The sequence below is a fragment of the Macaca nemestrina genome, chromosome 10, assembly GCF_043159975.1.
Source record: "Macaca nemestrina isolate mMacNem1 chromosome 10, mMacNem.hap1, whole genome shotgun sequence".
NCBI lineage: Eukaryota > Metazoa > Chordata > Mammalia > Primates > Cercopithecidae > Macaca > Macaca nemestrina.
This window is the reverse complement of record NC_092134.1, coordinates 126,471,117-126,489,676: the sequence shown is the minus strand read 5'-3', so window position 1 is coordinate 126,489,676 and position 18,560 is coordinate 126,471,117. Positions and strand designations below refer to the sequence as shown.

Sequence of the window (18,560 nt, the reverse complement as noted above, 5' to 3'; positions counted from 1 at the left end):
TTGACGCCAAGTGACATAGATCCAATGTTATGAGCTATATTAACAATATAGCTTCTTGCTGGAGTTTGATGTTTACTCTTTACCTTGTGATAACAAAAATATTTTTAAACCAAAAAAAGTAAACCTCAATGAAGGAGTATATTTTGAGACTGAATGGCAATTTCAAATTCATGATTGCACTATGTCATGTTCTGCTGTATTCCTTAATAATGTCATCATAACTTGTCTATTTTTTCCAGAGCACGTACTCTCATATTTAGCAATTCAGTTTGGGGACAACGAACTGATACCCCTATTTAGCCTGCTCAAATTCAGGTATAGGTCTTTGGCTGAGAGAAAGAAAAAGATATATTTATTTATCACTTGTTATTCCCTACCTCGTCTTCAAAATAGCTTTGCCTTCTACTTCTCAAGAAAAAATGCCAAGAAAAAAATTACTGGCATTTTAACCTTCATGAGTCCATCATATAGAACTAAGGCTGACATTGGGAAATTTTTAGGAATGGTTTTAACTCCATGTGATTTTTTTTCACTTTACTCACTGACTTTAATATCTAGTGTCAAATTAAGATGTGACTCTACTGTCTATGTTGACATGTGGAAGAAAAACTGATATCTGTAAGACAGCAGAGTTTATCACTAGCACAATACCATGGCTCAGCAAAGTCCCTTTTGCTTATGTTCTTCAGTGCAAGTTTTGCAACAACTGCAATTTGTTAAATGCCATCTACGCATGATTGTTCTCGTGATAATTAAGGGAAAAGACAGTGATATTGTCTGTTGGGATAAAAGGAAACAAACTACAAGAAGCAAAAACTCAGAACCAAGCTAGAGGACATATTTTTAATACGTCTGTCAAAAATTAATTAAAGTCTCCATTGGCAGAGTCGCAGGATCAGTAGTGAGTCCTAAAAATTAGGAATGGTATACACCCAAGACCTTCAAAGTTTATAGACATAATGAACAAATCTATTAGCTGAATTAAAGGGAGCACTTACCTGGTAAAATACTGTCTTAAACAAGCTCTAGAAAAAGACGAATTGCAAGTCAGATTTAGGCAGCAGATATAGACATATAATGCCTATAATACAAACTCCTTGAAATCAAAAGCTGTCTTACTTATCTCCATAATTTCATAAACACCTAGCCCAAGGCTTATGCTTGCTTAATAGATGATCCATAAATATTAGTTCAATTTAGTTGAGCAAGTAATAGGAGAGATCCACAGGAAAAAAAATAAAGCACAAAGAAAAATAAATTTAGGACTGTAATGACGGTTGCTGATCCAACATTTATGAGCATGCACTCAGCCATTCCTCATCAGTTGCAGCTGAATGATTCAGCCCTTTAGCTAAGCCTTCGTGAAGAAATTTGATAGGTAAGTAGATGCTAAAAGATTTCTAGAATATCACTTAGCATTTATGATGAGTTTCATTCAAAATATATTCTATTTTCCTTTGTGATGTTTTTCTTTGACCTGTAGGGCTTACAAGTGTGTTGAATATCCAAACATTTGGAAATTTTGCAGACATCTTTTTTATTGATTTCCAGAGGAAGTGCTGTTGTGATCAGAGAACATATTTTATATGATTCATTTACTTGAAAATTGTTGAGATTTGTTTTATGGGCCCAAATATGGTCTTTCTTGCTGTGTATTCTGTGAGCACTTCCTGGGTGAAATTTCAATAAGTACCAACCAGGTCACGTTGTTTGTTCAAGTCTTCTATATCCTTACTGATTTTCTGTTTATTTTTTCTAATAATGACTGGTAGAGGAATCTGAAAGTCTCCACCTGTAACTGTAAATTTGTCTATTTCTCCTTTCACTTATTTTGGTTTATGCTTTACATATTTTGAAGCTCTGTTGTTATTAGGTGCAAAAACTTTTAAGATTGCTGTGTCTTCTTGATAAACTGACCCTTTTGAATATATGTAATGTCCCTCTATATTCCAAGCAATATGCCTTGTGTTAATTTCCCTTTTGTCTGATATTAAAATAGTCATTTTAGTTTTCTTTTTTAAGTGTTTGTGTGGCATACTTAATCCATGCTTTTGCTTTCAGCCTACTTCTGTCTTTACATGTAAAACGGTTTCCTGTAGACAGCACAGAGTCGAGTCTTGTTTTTTTTTTTTTCCAATCTAAAAATCTCTGTCTTTTAACTGGAGTACTTAGGACAGCACTATCCAATAAAAAGAGAATGTTAACCCCATATGTAATAGTAGATTTTCTGGTAGACATATTAAAATGCTTTTTAAAAAGGTGAAATCAATTTTAATAACATGGTTTACTTAATCCATTACATTCAAAATATTATTTCAACATATAATCAATATACAAATTTACCCATTTTTTTACTTTGAAACAGAAATTAAATTTAAGTAAAAATAAAGCTGCACTAGCCTAATTTTAATTGCTCAATAGCCATATGTAGCTAGTCACTAGCAATTTAAATGTGTAGGTTTAGACAATATACATGTAATTATTAATATTTATTATTATAATATAATACAATTATTTCTATGGTTGAATTTGAATTTACCATATTGCTAGGCTGTTAGGTAGAATGAGCAGTGAGTAGATCTAGTCAATAGTTGAGCTGGGTTTAAAGTATTAGACACCTTCTGTTCATCACAGATTTCCAGTTCTTCCCATGGTAGGCTGCCAGGAGTGGTAGAGGGTATTTCTCAGTGTTTCAGTTCCACCCTCAGTATGCAGCAAGCCCTGAACATCGGCACCACAGAAGAGCTCCCCCAGCAATAGACTGCTCTTGTTTTTCTCTCATCGCTAACTTTTTGGCGGGGACAGAAGATGTTCTTGGTTCTCATGATCCAGTCTCAGGCTTAGGCAGACCCTGTGACATTAGATGGGACATTCTTGACATTTTTACCCCTCAAATTACACTGACACTGAAATTCTACATTAAATCTGTGGGTCAGAGAGTTTCCTGCCTCTTCTCCAGTGGTAGCAGAACCACTGATACTCTACTTTGTATCAACGTAGGACTCTGGGCCCAAAAGAGTTTCTGCTCCTCTCCCAGGAACAGGCGTCTTTTGTTTCTATTCACCCTTCAAAAGAAGGGATCTTTTCCTGAGAACTGGAAGGGAAAGATTTTTCTGCCCCTCCACAATACATTAAGGTTTGTATTCAGGAAAGGTCCAGGGAAGTAAGTTTTCTTGTTGGCCTCTTAGTGGTTTCAATTATCATCTGCATGCCTGTCGCCTCCCACACCGATCCCCAACCCCCCAGAAGGAGGCTCTCTCCAGTCCCTATATTTATGAGACTGCCTCTGGTAGTCCTCATGAGCATGGGGTAGAGGCCCAAAGGGAAAGCGAGAGAGACACAGTAGACTCTATTTGTGTCTGTGTCTCCCAGTTAGTCTAGACTAGTGGTGACCCAGAACTTCGGGATGATAGAAATGTTCTATATCCATATTGTCCAACATAGTAGCCACTAATTTTTAATTTTAATTAGTTTTAGTTCATTTAAAATTTTATTTAAATATCTCCATGTAGCTAATAACCACCATATTGGACAGAGCAATTCTATGCATCCATTTAGACCATACTTAGCCTTTATGAATCCATTAAAATTGGAGCTGCTTTCTTCTTACCTGCTTCAATGTTGTATCCTCTTCCTGCTGTGCTTTGCCAAAAGGTGAAATAGTGTGTCGCCTATCTCCAGAGGGGTTGTTCACGCCTTGCAATTCATATTACTTGGTTGACTTGCTACCTCACCTCTCCCGTAACCTCAAGAATAGTTATGATTTCGTGGATTACATGGCTTTTGCTTGTTGAGTTAGAGAAGAAGTGATGTTGTCCTGGGGCTTTCTACATGTTAAGGGGAAGAGGAAACACGTATTGATTTCCAAAGAGTAAAATTAATTCATGATGGCCTATCGAATATTGTCTTGTACCCCATTGTTAAAGGCTCCATTACATTATCCCAAATTTAAGGAGCGATAATAAGTTGGGAATATAAGAAGTGGGGATTAGTGCACAAATATTTCTGTGACATTAGGCATGAGCTGGCATTTAGTGACATTTGGGTTTCAGCTTCCACCTTCATAAGAGAGGGAATTAAAGTACATGATGACTCAGATAACTTTTGAGCTCTGAAACTAACATTATCTGTCAGTTAATGATGTGTTTTTGCCATCTTTATTTTTCTAACTGAAAGCTTTTTAAACAAGTTTGGAAAACATTTGTAGTATCTCCTCATAGAGTTGACATATTTCTCTTGAGAATAAGAGAGTACCTTTGTAGCAGTCATTTATTGTGTGTTAGATGCTTGTCTTGATGAAATAAGTAATGACAAAGCAATTGGCCCCAGGGCAGTCCTTTGATATTTCACTATAGTTGTTCTGAGTCTGTCACTCTTAGAGAAAGCTGAAAAACATGTCAAAGAATAGATTTGGCATAGCAGAGTCATTTGGCCAGTTCAAAAGAATTTCACAACCCTTAGGCTGTGACATCTCATTAATATTTAATTGATTGAGAACCTTCAGTATATTGCATGCACTTCAGAGGGAAGGGGTAGTTTCTCAGCAGGTAAAAGGATACCTGGAATCAGTTGCTTGGAAATTGAGGAAATGTCACATACACACAGCTGTGTCACGTGTCAGTGAAGTTCTACAGATACTGGTTGTACACACTAAAGAATACACAAGGAGACACTCTACAAATATAATATTCTATACAGACCTATTCTAAATAAAAATAATTCATGAGTTTTTATTTTAGTTATCAGGTACATTCTCTGTGCCATGTCCTAGGTACCAAAGAAATAAAGATAGATAAAAATACTCATAATCAAAGATGTTATACTATAGTGGAAGAGACAAATAAAAACCATTGCAAATAATATGATAACTGCTATTGTAACCAGAAAGGGGTCCCAATCCAGACCCCCAAGATAGGATTCTTGGATCTCAGGCAAGAAAGAATTCAGGGCAAGTGCACAGTGCAAAGCAAAAGCAAGTTCATTAAGAAAGTAAAGGAATGAAAGAATGGCTACTCCTTAGGCAGTCCCAAGGACTGCTGGTTGCCCATTTTTATGGTTATTTCTTGATTACATGCTAAACAAGGGGGTGGATTATTCATGAGTTTTCCCAAAAGGGTGGACAATTCCCAAAACTGAGGGTTCCTGCCCCTTTTAGACCATATAGAATAACTTCCTGACATCGCCATGGCATTTGTAAACTATCGTGGCACTGGTGGGTGTCTCTTAGCATGTTAATGTATTATAATTAGCGAACAATGAGCCAGTGAGGACAACCAGAGGTCACTCTCATCGCCATCTTGGTTTTGGTGGGGTTTGGCCAGCTTCTTTACTGCAACCTGTTTTATCACCAAGGTCCACCCCAGTAGGTCTCAGCCTTATTTTACCCAGTCCCTATTCAAGATGGGGTTCCCGTGGTTCAAATGCCTCTGACACTGAAAGAATTATGTGAAAGAGACTGCCTTGCCTTCCTAGGGAGCACTGGGAAGGCAGCACAGAAGAAACAATCATTAAAAAACGAAGGAAAATTTACCAAAAGAATAAAGAATAGAAAGTGTTACAGAGTGAAATGGAATCATATATGCAAATCATGGAGGCATACATAGTGTGGCACACTTGGTAACTGCAAGAAGTTAAGATGGCAAGTGTTAGCTGTTCCAGAAAATAACAAGAAAGGTGGCTAGAAATGTTGAAGAACTTTAAGTACCTTGCAAAGGAATTTAGACTTTAACCTATAAGTGATGAGGGAGAAATTACATAATAGGATTTGAATGGGGAAAGCTCTCTTGTAGCAGAGCTGCAAGCCAAGAGATCCTGAATCCTGCATTGGAATTGAAAAATTATCAAGCGAGTAAAGCAAGTATTTGGGGTAGTCGTTCAACCATATGTATAGCCTTGGGCAGATGATTACTTTCTCTAAATCTTAGTTTTCAAATCTATAATTCGTTCTAGGGGTTAGCAAACTTTTTCTATGAAGTCTTAGATAATAAATGTGTTATGCTTTAATGGCCATACAGTCTATATTGCAACTACACAACTCTGCTGTTGCAAACAACAGCAGCCACACACGATACATAAACAAATTATCATGACTATGTTATAACTAAACTTTATTTAGAGACACCAACATTTGATTTTTTATATAATTTTCATGTGCCATGAGATACTATTCTTCTTTTGTTTAGGTCCAACATCTAAAAATGTAAAAGCCTTTCTTAGCTTAAAAGTCAGACAAAAACAGGTGGCAGAACAGATTTGGCTTTGTGGACTGTAGTTTGCTCACTTGATCTGTCATATCATTATAATATGTAATATTGGGATAATTAGAGTACCTACTTGGTGGGGGGCATTATAAAATAATGCAAAGTAAGCTCCTTAACAAAGCATGCAGTACAGGATCAATCAATATAATATGTATCAATGGCACTAAATAGAAAGTTACTCGAGGTGTCAGAAGTGAAGGAGATTGAGACAGATTGGGCAGGGAAATATCAGTGAGATGGAGGTGACTGGTTTAGGACAAAGATTTTGACTAAAGTGAGAATATCAAGTAGCCTACAGACATTGAAATTTTGAGCAGAAATGAGTAAGAAAATTAAGGGGAGAATGGAGGCAGGGAGAATAATTTAGCAAGTTGTTGAAACGCTCGAGGAAAGAAATGATGAGGACTTGAACTAAGGTACTGGGTGTGATGGTCACCACCTAGCTTGGACCATGGGCAGCCACTGCTGCCAGACCTACTTCACTGGTATGCTTCGATGTAGCTGAGGTGCCAGGTCAGCTCTCAAATCATCATCTAAACACCAAACAGTAGCTGTGGTCTCAGTCCAGTCCCTTTTCCCTGTGCCTGCCATCAGAAGTGAGGGTCTAATCCCAGATCCTCTCTCTCAAGAGAACTTGGCTGGAAGAGACACATTCCTCAGTTGGTCACATCAGAGGTTACTGAACATGAACACAATTGCTTCTTTAGTTTTAATTCTTTAGTCCGGCTAAACAGAGCAATCTCAGAAAGGAGCAACTCTTAGCAGTTAGCATTTAATAAGTAATACAGAGCTACTTTTGTTTTCTTTAAACAGTATGTGCTCCACATTTGCTTTTATTTCTTTGTCTCTTCTCTGAGATAGTCACATCCAGAACTTTCAAAACTTTCCTATTCATGATCTCTCGTGAATGATTCAAAGATAATTAAGGGGCATAAAATATTGCTCAATTTGAACATGAGTTTTCATTATATGAGACACATAATGAGGGAAAAAATAATCATACTAAATGTCATTTTTTATTAAAGAAAAAACTGGGCACTTAGGCTAGGATTTCTTGTCAAAATAATGCAGTCCATTCTTCTTGTCATCCACTTTTTGCTCCTACCACAAAGCAAAAAGAAAAGCAGAAGCACATTTCCAGACCCAAACCCACAATAGTTCTCTGAGAACCAGAAACAAAATAAAAACTCAAAGTGGGGAAATGGGCTGAAGTAATGGGCCCTCTGTGCTCTGGGTCTGGAAAAGACACTATTGAGTCTGGACCCCAGTATAGTCAGAAGGACTGAAATGCTCCATGCTAGACAGGGCACAGAGCCAGGCTCTCTGCTTATAGCAAAGATTCTTCCTGTTTACAAACAAAAAAAAAAAACATATATAAAGACCTGAGGATGCAGAGGACACATATGCATCTTACTACCAAGGTCCAAGGCTAGTTACTGTCTCACTCAGTGAATGAATCTATAGTGATAACCACTATATCATCCACAATATTAAGAATGGCAAAATAATGTCATATGTCTTGTTGTAGACCGGGTGCTTTGGTGGGCTGACAGGATGCAATGGCTTAATTGTTTTAAAAGCAAGGCATAATAAGTGAGAAATGGGGAGATGAAAAAGCATCAAATGAGCCCAGAGCCTGTGTCTCAAAACACATGAAAAACTTATGCTAAAAATGATAGATATCAAAACAACTATAACTGTTCAGATTGTATTTTAAATAGCAATTTAACAAAAATTTAATTATGTTTATAATGTTCAAGGACATAAATATAAGAACCGCCTCCAGTTTTTGAAACCAGGGAATTAGTGAAAAAAAAAATTGGCAAAAACAGTGCAGTGCTGTGCCTACAGTTCCACCTACTCAGGAGGTTCAGGCAGGAGGATCCCTTGATTCCAGCAGTTCAAATCGAGGCTGGACAACATGATGAGACCCTATCTCAAAAAAATTTGCAGAAATAAAATAAAAACATACAGAATAAACATGAATAAATTAAAACTTTTATAAATGAAAACATAATCATTTAAATTAATTTAAAATTTAATTCATCAAACAAGGTAAAATTAATTTGATTGATTAAAGTTAAAGTTTACTAATTGAAAAGCTTCAGTAGATAGGACAAATTCTATACTGATAACAATTACAAAGAGCTAGTAAATTGAAGGATAGTACCATGCAATTTGCCCATAATACAGCACAGTGAGGCAATTCACAGGCATGGAAGTGGGAAAGGCTCTAGCTAAGAAGGCTTAAGGATTCATGAAAAATAAGGAGGGAATGGTGGGCACAATATTTGGAGAGATTATTATGAGAATTTCCAAGACTTGAAGAATGACATGAATTCACAGACTGACAGAGCATTCCAACTAAGTACCTAATAGAGTAATTCAAAACTAAAACCATGCCTAAATATATAATGCTATATTATTGCTATTATGTATCATCAGATTATTAAGGCTAAATGAAAATAAATAAATAAGCTTGAAAGGTACAAGAGGAAAAAAGCAAAGTATCTACAAAGGAATGACTATTCTACTGACAGAAGTCTTCCCTTCTGCAATAACTGGTGAAAGAAAACAAAAAAACAACATCGTCAAAGTACTGACGAAAATACCTGTCTACCTAGAATTTTATACCCAGATACATCAAGAATAAACCACATTAAGAATAAACATAAAATAAATAAATTTTCTAATATACAAAGCCTAGAGAACTTAACACCTACAGCTCTGCGTTAAAGAACTGTTAATAGACAGATTTCAGCAAGAAAAAAGGTGAATCCAGAAGGAAAGTCCAGGACACAATTTTAAAAAATGACAATGGGAATATGGTATATGACAAAGATCGTGTTACAAATTAGCAGGAGCAGATGGAAAAAGAACCCCAAAACAGGCAAAAGAATTTAACAATTCTAAGAAAAGGAAAGCTGATTGACCAAAAAACATAAGAAAAAATAATTAATCTCCATGAGCAGGAAATTAAAACAAAGAGACAAAATTTCACACACCTCAGAGTGGCAAAAATTAAGAAGACTGGTATCAGCGAACGTTGGAAAATAATACGGAGAAAGAGGAACTATCATACACTGCTAATAGATATATAAATTGCCCTAATCTAGTTAGAAAACTTTCTAAGAATATCTGATACAGATGATGTGTAGACCCTACTATCCAGGATTTGCCACCTAAAGAGACATGCTGCAAACATTTATTGCAGCATTATTTGTAAGAGTGAATAATTGAAAGCAATTACTCTACTAAAATAATAACAGGTATATATTGTGTGGGTTGTATAGTTGCAAAATGGACACTAAAATAAAATGTTTAGGTGTTCTTGTATAAAGAGTGATAAATCTTAAAACAATGTTAGACAATAAAAACAAGCTGCAGGATAGTTATGATAATTTACATAATAATTTAAAACATGAAACAATGTTGGATACTTACAAATACATGTTTAAAAAACATGCATGAGAAGATAAATACCAGATTCAGAATAATAATTTACTTCTGGTCATGGTGGGAAAAGAATGGGGTTTGGGTAAGTTACATGGGGGAATTTCAACTACATTTTCTAAGACTTTATTTAATTGAAAAATTAAAACATCTGTGGACAAGAAAGTAATGAACAAAGATATTAAATGATTCACCTTGTCCAACAACTCCATTTCTCTGTCCAGTCCAGGCTGGTCCTAAGAAAGGGAAGTACAATGGAGTGACTGACAAGGTGAGGACTATTGACTTAGATTAGGATTTAACTTTGTCATCACTGAAATGCCTGTTAGTAAGTATAGCACTGGTTTATACCACACCACTTAATTTCTAAAAAGAAAGATAATGAGAGAAGTCACTGGCGAGATAGTAAAATATTTTTATACTATACATTTGAGTTCTTCTAAAAACAGTAGTTCTTGGATTGAATACTCCTCAGTAATACTTAGACATCAACAGGATTTACAGCTGACCTGGGTCATTTACACTGAAGCTGAGGGAAACAGATAAAACAAACATATAAACAGGCATTTTAAGACATTTTCTTAGTTTAAAGTTTAAGTAGCTTGTTGCAGGAAAAAAAAAATCGGAAAATAAAATATCTGTTCTCTAATCCTCCTGTCTGTCTTGAATTTCAAAGTTTGACTGTGGCTTTGATGTGTAGACTTCATGCCTCAGGTCATGAAAGATTAAGTGCCCTTCTAACTTCTCTTTTCAGTAGAAGAAACCCTGATGAGGATGTGAAACAGGACTGCAACAGTGGAGGAGTTACTGCTCTGTGGCTGCTTTTTCTGTTTCCTTTCATTTTAGTTCTCTTAGGGCCAGAGTCAATAGCCGGATCTGGTAGACTCCATGGGTTAGTAAATTAGGCTGGGTCGAAAGAAAGAACTTGAAGCAGTTCAAAACTTCTTTGGGAGTTTTGAACTCAAAACAGAGTCTTCGAGGGTTGGTTGATTGGTTGGTTGGTTGCTTGGTTGGTTGACATGGTACATAAGTGAGTACGTGAGTTCATTCTGAAATGTTACCTGCATGTAGGAAGACTAGGGATGAGACAAAGATAAAATTCATACCTTTTAACCAGAGACTATAGCACATAGGGTACAGTGACATGATCATAAAATACACTGGAGTCTGAAGGTCTTCCTAACTTTTTTGTAGATGTTGGCTTGGTTTTTCAGAAAATTCCAGGAAAAATCAAAGCATTAACATGTAGCTTCAATTATTTCTGGGTTTCTTAAAGTCAATAGCAAAGATAGATTAATACCCTGAGCAACAAAATAAAACATATCCCGCTACAGATTGAGACATACTAGATACTCAATAGTTATTTATTGAATGAACTAAGTCAAATTTGGAGTTCTCATGTTATTGAAATTGAAATTTTTTGAATGTAAATTTAAACTAAGGATATTTCTTTAGGTCAGGCTATAGATGATGTCCAAGAATCCTCTCAATTCTGAAACTGTGAATCAAAAAATTTTTTTCTGTCAATCTAAAATTGTCAAAAGGGTCAGCATCTCATTTAAAGAGAGTTTTTTCAAGCACAAAGTGTGAGGCTAGACCACCTGGAAACACCAACTCCAAAAGCATTCAGTCAGTGCTCTGAAGTAGTGCAACTGGGATCTCATTTCTTATAGGCAGAGACAGAGAAGTTTTTATCAGGATTACAAAAAAGTATTCATACAAAGTTGACACCTGGTTAACAGAAATTTCATTGGTTGTAAGCAGTGTTTCTTTTGGGGAAGGGGACATTTAACATTTTTTTTACACAGAGTGTGATAGTGATTTATAGGTTTTCTGTCATCCGGCCTAAGCAAAGCGGGACAACAAAGAGGGGAAGTTAATCTACAACAAGGGTCATTAATTAAGAAGGCAGGAGATTTTTGTCCCTGACGTTATTTAATTCCCTCTAGTCATTGTACAGAAAAAGAAAAATAAAGTGAGTTAATCTGTAATTTGAGAACAGAAGTTATAACTATATGTGACTCAGATCACAGTTATATCTTTTGCATGCTTAAAGTGATTTTTGGGGTTCCAACAGCTTTTAAATTTTATTTATCTTCATTTTTTTTTTTTTTTTTGAGATTTCACTCTTGTTGCCCAAGCTGGAGTGGAATGGCACTATCTCTGCTCACTGCAACCTCTGCCTCCCACGTTCAACTGATTCTCCTGCCTCAGCCTCCCAAGTAGCTGGGATTATAGGCGCGTGTCACCACGCTCAGCTAATTTTGTATTTTTAGTAGAGATGGGGTTTCTCTGTTTGGTCAGGCTGGTCTCAAACTCCCAACCTCAGGTGATCTGCCCGCCTTGGCCTCCCAAAATGCTGGAATTACAGGTGACCCCAAACAAAATTATTTAACATATCTTATTAATAAAATTCATACAAGTAAAATCTGTTTAATAGCTTCTTCAGAAAGGTGCAAAATGCATTATTTACAAGAAATTTGCAGGACAGTGGGAGTGGGAGGAAATGCAGACATATATTGATAATGGATTTTTTAAAATGAGTATTTTTAAAGTTTTCCAGTGAATGAATAACTCAAGCAAAATAGAAATGTTTTCTTTAAACTTCTATAGAAAAAGTAGTTTGAGAAACACCACAACATATATTTTTTACAACATTGGACAGTTTAAAATTTTATACTTCATATGGAAAAATAAGTGCTATGCTCACACGAAGAAATAAATGATCATATAACTATCATCGGTCTGAGCCAAAATTTATTTTCTGTTACTGGTCTGTTACTAATATCAAATTTCCTTCGCATGAGAAAAAGAAAAATAAACTGGGAATCTGAAGATACAGACTGTCATGTACTTGTTAAATTACCTTGAACAAGTAATTTAGTCTGTGAGCCATCATTATATTTATCAGTGGGAAGGATATATTAATATTTGCTCTTCCTAGATATCAGGACTGTTGCAAAAGGAAAAATAAATGTAAAAGTTCTTCAAAAAGCAGAAAGCATTATATAAAATGTACTATATTAATTACTGCTAAGAACATTCAATTCATGGGTACTGAGGAGTATAGTGCCCACAGACAGTGAAAATATGTGTGAATTTCTGGTAGGTGTAATCCTTGGTTCGTTCAAGTATTGATATCAGTCTTTCTCTCTCCTCTTTCTTTTCCCTTTCTCCATTTACTTCACTTCTATAGAACCTCTACCTGTAACCAGTGTTTCCATATATGACTATAAACCTTCTCCTGAAACAGGAGTCCTGTTTGAAATTCATTACCCAGAAAAATATAACGTTTTCACAAGAGTGAACATTAGCTACTGGGAAGGTAAAGACTTCCGGACAATGCTATATAAAGGTAAGCAGCAAAAGGAAGGCTGAATCAATGATGACCCTCACTTTTTAGCAGCTTTTCCCAAATGATGTTCTCTCTTACTACAACGAGGTTTTATAATTCACTAGTTGACCTATAAATGAGCCATTAAAAATAATTATTGACTTATGAAAATCATGCTATGAGGAAACCTAGAACATCTGGTTCATTTCTTGAGAGTCAGGTGTCATGTGTACAGCATGAGAAATACTCAAATTATTATCACTTACATGCTACTCTTCCCTAAGGCAGCATGCCTGGTGCAGGAAATAAATTCAGACTTAAGTTTAGAAGCACAAGTAACCATTTCCTTCTGGGTATGGTAGATGGGCATTTCCGAGACTGGGAAGCCAGAGCGGTGCCTTTTGCAAAGTTTCACTTGGGTATGATCCAGCATCCTCAAATGCGATGCTGTATGACTAGCTAAATGAACACATTAACATACAAAAATTAGTTTTGCTTTTTTACTTGCTTGATGGGAACCTTGTGGGGAAGGGAGAGAAAAGAGCCCAGGAGAAGCAATACTTCAATTAGTCAAAGGAACAAAATCAACTTCTCTGGGTAGAAGGGGCTAGAGGGAGAGGGAAGAGAGGGCATTCAGTTTCATTTGGGAGTGAATCCTAGTGAAGGAACTTGAATACTCTCAGGACATACCGAGTGAGGGTGGGAGGTAGGTAATGCTACCAGAGTTGGCTAACTGTAACTGGAAACATGTATTGGTGGGAAGAGAAAGAGTATTGAAGCACACAGAGCATGACATCCAGAAAAATGTCACTTTGACTTGCTTCTTTTACACACTCATTTCTTCCATGGATTTATTTTTTCCGAGACATTATTTAAAATATAAGCAGTGGGGCTGGGAGTGGTGGCTCACGTCTGTAATTCCAGCACTTTGGGAGGCCGAGGTGGGCAGATCACTTGAGTTCAGGAGTTCGAGACTAGCCTGGCCAACCAATGGTGAAACACTGTCTCTACTAAAACATACCAAAAAAACTAGCCAGGCGTTGTGACGGGCACCTGTAATCCCAGATACTCAGGAGGCTCAGACAGAAGAATCGCTTGAACCCGGGAGGCAGAGGTTGCCGTGAGCCGAGATCACACCACTGCACTCCAGCCTGGGCGACAGAGCAAGGCTCCATCTCAAAACGAATGAATGAATGAATGAATAAATGAAATATACGCAGTGAATTTAGTTTTTTTAAACTTTGAAAAAATCAAAGAAACATAAATTCCACAAATTATTATGTTGTTTATTTACAATGAAAACAAATAATCTGCAAATTAATAAATGGAAAGTTGTTTATAGATCATATGCAAATATATTTATGAATGATTAAAAAGCAATTACTGAAACTTTTGTTAATCATAAATTTTAAAATAATATCCCATTCTTAAGTCAATTACTTCTTATTACTTCTTCAAACTATTTTTAGATTTCAATTCAATAAGTGGTATTTTTAGTTTTTTCTCTCATTTCTTTTGAGTCGGATTGGATTTTTAGTTTATTGTTATTCTCTTTAAAGTTTTCTAAGTGGAGTCCAAACTTTTATTATTTCTTTTATTTGGGCAGGTTCTGTCTTCAAACTGGCAAATAAACCAGTTTTAAATTAGGCTAGTTTTTCTAAATGAAAACTTTTCTTGTAAAATTGCTTTTTTTCAGGTCATAAGATGGCAAAATACCTTGGATTTTTATTTTAAAGTAAATGGCCAGTGTAAACTTAACGTCTACAATTTCTTTATATTATCTCCTTCAATTAATACATACCCCAAAAGTTCCTATCATAAAAAGTTAACTCCAACTGTGTTCGATTTCCTTAGGAATTTTGTCAGAAAAAGTCCTTCAGGATTGAGTCTAAACATTCAACGTTTTGTCTCTAGCCTTCTACTAACTCTTTATTATTGACCATAACAGTAGTTGAAGGAAATATTATGTTGTGAATGTTTAACCATAATTGTTTCAAACTTTCCAGAAGTGTGTGACATTTAGAAGACCATATTTTTCATGTAATTGATTTTCTCTTCACAGATTTCTTTAAGGGAAAAACAGTATTTAATCACTGGCTGCCAGGAATGTGTTATAGTAATATCACCTTTCAGCTGGTATCTGAGGCAACTTTTAATAAAAGTACCCTTGTTGAGTACAGTGGTGTCAGTCATGAACCCAAACAGCACAGAACTGGTAAGTCTCCTGAAGAATCAAATACAGTGAAAAAATAATTCAGTTATATTTTGCTGTATATTTATTTTTTATCCTAAGAAATATTCTGATCCAGAGCAAAGAAAGAAAATGCATATGTTTAATAACCTAAAACAGATTTTATATCAATGTAAAAAGAACTGGGCAAAACATTCAATAAGAAAAATCTAAAATATGTCAATGCAATCATAGATTTGTAATCTTTGAATAAAAACTACTATATTATTACCAAAGGTTATAATTAAGTAAAACTTACCCAGATCTAGTAGACATCAGTTATTACTGACAAGTGGCCCTATGGCAGAAAAAACTAGAAGACATTCTAGTACAGTTTATCAGATTATTAAAGGAAAATATTGAAATTCAAATGTATCTCAAACTTGAAGTGCTTAATTTTAGTAACACCACTAATATAAAGCACTATTGTAGGATGGATGGATAGATGCATGGATGGATGGATGGATGGATGGATGGATGGATGGATGGATGGATGGATGGATAGATGGATGTATGGATGGAAGAATGAATGGGTAAAATAAGCATATATCTACTAAGTACCCATCACCAATATAAGCAACATCGTATGTGCCCAATGTGCCTGCATATTCAATAGGAAAGCTGGAGAGGCCATTCTGATGAGCATCAGGAAAGGATTATGATAGATTACTTCTAAGGTCTTGACAATTTGAAATTCTAAGATATCATGATTCTTATTCATTAGTGCAAGACCAGGAAACTATTTCAGCTAAATCACTAATTCACCTGATGTCAACATTTAAGATTCTATTTATGTTTTTCATTATTCAATGTAAGTAGAAAAACATTAATTGAGCACCTTCTACCTGGAATTTGTTCTAAGTACTGAGACATGAAGACAAAGACTGATGAGACAGGATCCTTGTCCTCAAAAAATGGTACTCGTAATACACAAGTGGCACTAATACAAGGCAGAATGAGATAAATATTATAAAAGAGGTACAAAGTTATTTAACAGCACGAAGGAGAGAGAAATTTTTATTAGAATTTCATGGGGCCTAGCACGGTGGCTCATGCCTGTAATCTCAGCACTTTCGGAGGCTGAGGCGGGTGGATCACCCGAGGTCAGGAGTTTGACGCCAGCCTAGCCAACATGATGAAACCCCGTCTCTACTAAAAATACAAGTATTAGCCAGGCTTGGTGTCTGGTGCCTGTAATCCCAGCTACTCAGGAGCCTGAGGCAGGGGAACCGCTTGAACCCAGGAGGCGGAGGTTGCAGTGAGCCGAGACCACGCGCCATTGCACTCCAGCCTGGGTGACAGAGCGAGACTCCGCCTCAAAAAAAAAAAATTAAAAAAAAATTCATGGAAGAGGTGATAATTGAACTGCTATTTGAAGGCCAAGTAGAAACTGTTATAGGCAGAGACTATGCAGTGTGTCTTTGTAGTTTTCTCCCTGTAAGTGTGCTTCCATAATTTATGAACTCATTTTGTGCTTATATGTTTCATTTTAGAGAGGTGAGGAGTGAAGCCATATTTCTAACATGTGTGTTAACATCTCTAAAGGCAGCACACGCATGCAACTCTCCTAGGTGCAACTATGTCACATGGAGTATTTTCATCTTCATAGCTATAAGTACACTATACTTGTTTTTTCTTTGTAATAAAAATCCAGGAACACAGATACATTTTTTTGTAAGTGAGATTATGATAAACTAAAAAATATTTACATACTCTGCTTTTAGAAGTGGTTAAATTACCACTTCAACAAGCATAATATTGCAAGTTAATATATTTGAAGTGTGACTAGTGGTATGTTAACAGGTACACATCATCCACAAAATGTTAGAAGTATATATATGGAGAAAAACGCAGTTTGTCTTGACGTAAATTTGTCTGTGTATTAGAAGTAAAATTAAATTCCATTTTTAAAAATCTGCTTTTGTCCCTGACTCATTGAGAGATTAAGTATTCACTCTAATTGAATTAAAAATTACTTGAAAATGAAAATTCTCTCTCTTACAGCCCCTTATCCACCTCAGAATATTTCCGTTCGTATCGTAAACTTGAACAAAAACAACTGGGAAGAACAGAGTGGTAATTTCCCAGAGGAATCCTTCATGAGATCACAAGATACAATAGGAAAAGAAAAACTCTTCCATTTTACAGAAGAAACCCCTGAAATTCCCTCGGGCAACACTTCTTCCGGTTGGCCTGATTTTAATAGCAGTGACTATGAAACTACATCTCAGCCATATTGGTGGGACAGTGCATCTGCAACTCCTGAAAGTGAAGATGAATTTGTCAGCGTACTTCCCATGGAATACGAAAATAACAGTACACTCAGTGAGACAGAGAAGTCAACATCAGGCTCTTTCTCCTTTTCCCCTGTGCAAATGATATTGACCTGGTTACCACCCAAACCACCCACTGCTTTTGATGGCTTCCATATCCATATTGAACGAGAAGGTAAAGCAGTAGGAAATCAGAGGAAATAAGAACTGATACAAAGGAAGGGGAATTGAAGTGTTTTTAAATTTGAGTTTAGAAGCACTGATCATAGACACTCAAATAGCCAGAGAATAATGGTAAAGAAAGGGAAGAATGTAATTGGGTATCCAATGCAGACAGAGCAGAAAATCCAAATGAATAGACTGGGTAAGAATCAGAAGGTTTGGGTGATTCACAAGTTGTGAGTACTGCCAACTGTATATATTTTACTGCCTGATATTTCTCATGTCTCAGAACAATGAGGAAAACATCATATTAGGAAATATTTTGAATCAAAGATCTAACTATCCCAGAATATTACAGCATATCCTAGAGAAATTTCCTGTTTTCTCATATGCAAATTTTTAAACATGGCAGCAAAGTAATACTTATGAACACATTACTACTTTCCTCAAGAATATGAGGCTTGTGTCCTGCTAACCAGCTACTCTTGTTCCCTTTAGGGTATGTCCCTCTGGAACAAGCACCATAGTTTTCCAAAGAGAAGCTGATAGTAACATGGAAAATACACAGCTACTGACATTTCCATATAGCTACTATATTACATTTTGCATTGACTAACTCAGCATCTGAGATTCATTCTTTATAGCCCACTAACTTAGGAAAGTAGAGCCATGACTTTCAACAAGTTTGGGTCATGATACCTATCTCAATTGTTGTTTGGTAGATTTTTATGGTTATTTGTTATTTGTTTAGTTTTTACAATAATATACTTCATTTTCCATTTTCTGGTCTAGTAGTTTGAGTGGCAGAGGTTATAATTTGTAAAAATTTGAAGTTACGATGATAGCCT

General features: G+C 35.9%; 1 protein-coding gene across 2 annotated transcripts in view; it reads left to right on the top strand.

Annotated features, from left to right (window-relative positions):
• LOC105481666 (protein tyrosine phosphatase receptor type O) overlaps positions 1 to 18,560 on the top strand; it is a 273,785-nt gene that overhangs the window by 157,587 nt on the left and 97,638 nt on the right. For both annotated transcript variants that reach the window (XM_011741389.3, XM_011741385.3), the window contains exons 3-5: positions 12,910 to 13,068; positions 15,110 to 15,262; positions 17,282 to 17,725. In XM_011741389.3, coding sequence (XP_011739691.1) covers positions 12,910 to 13,068; positions 15,110 to 15,262; positions 17,282 to 17,725 — 756 coding nt within the window. The remainder of the gene's footprint in view (positions 1 to 12,909; positions 13,069 to 15,109; positions 15,263 to 17,281; positions 17,726 to 18,560) is intronic.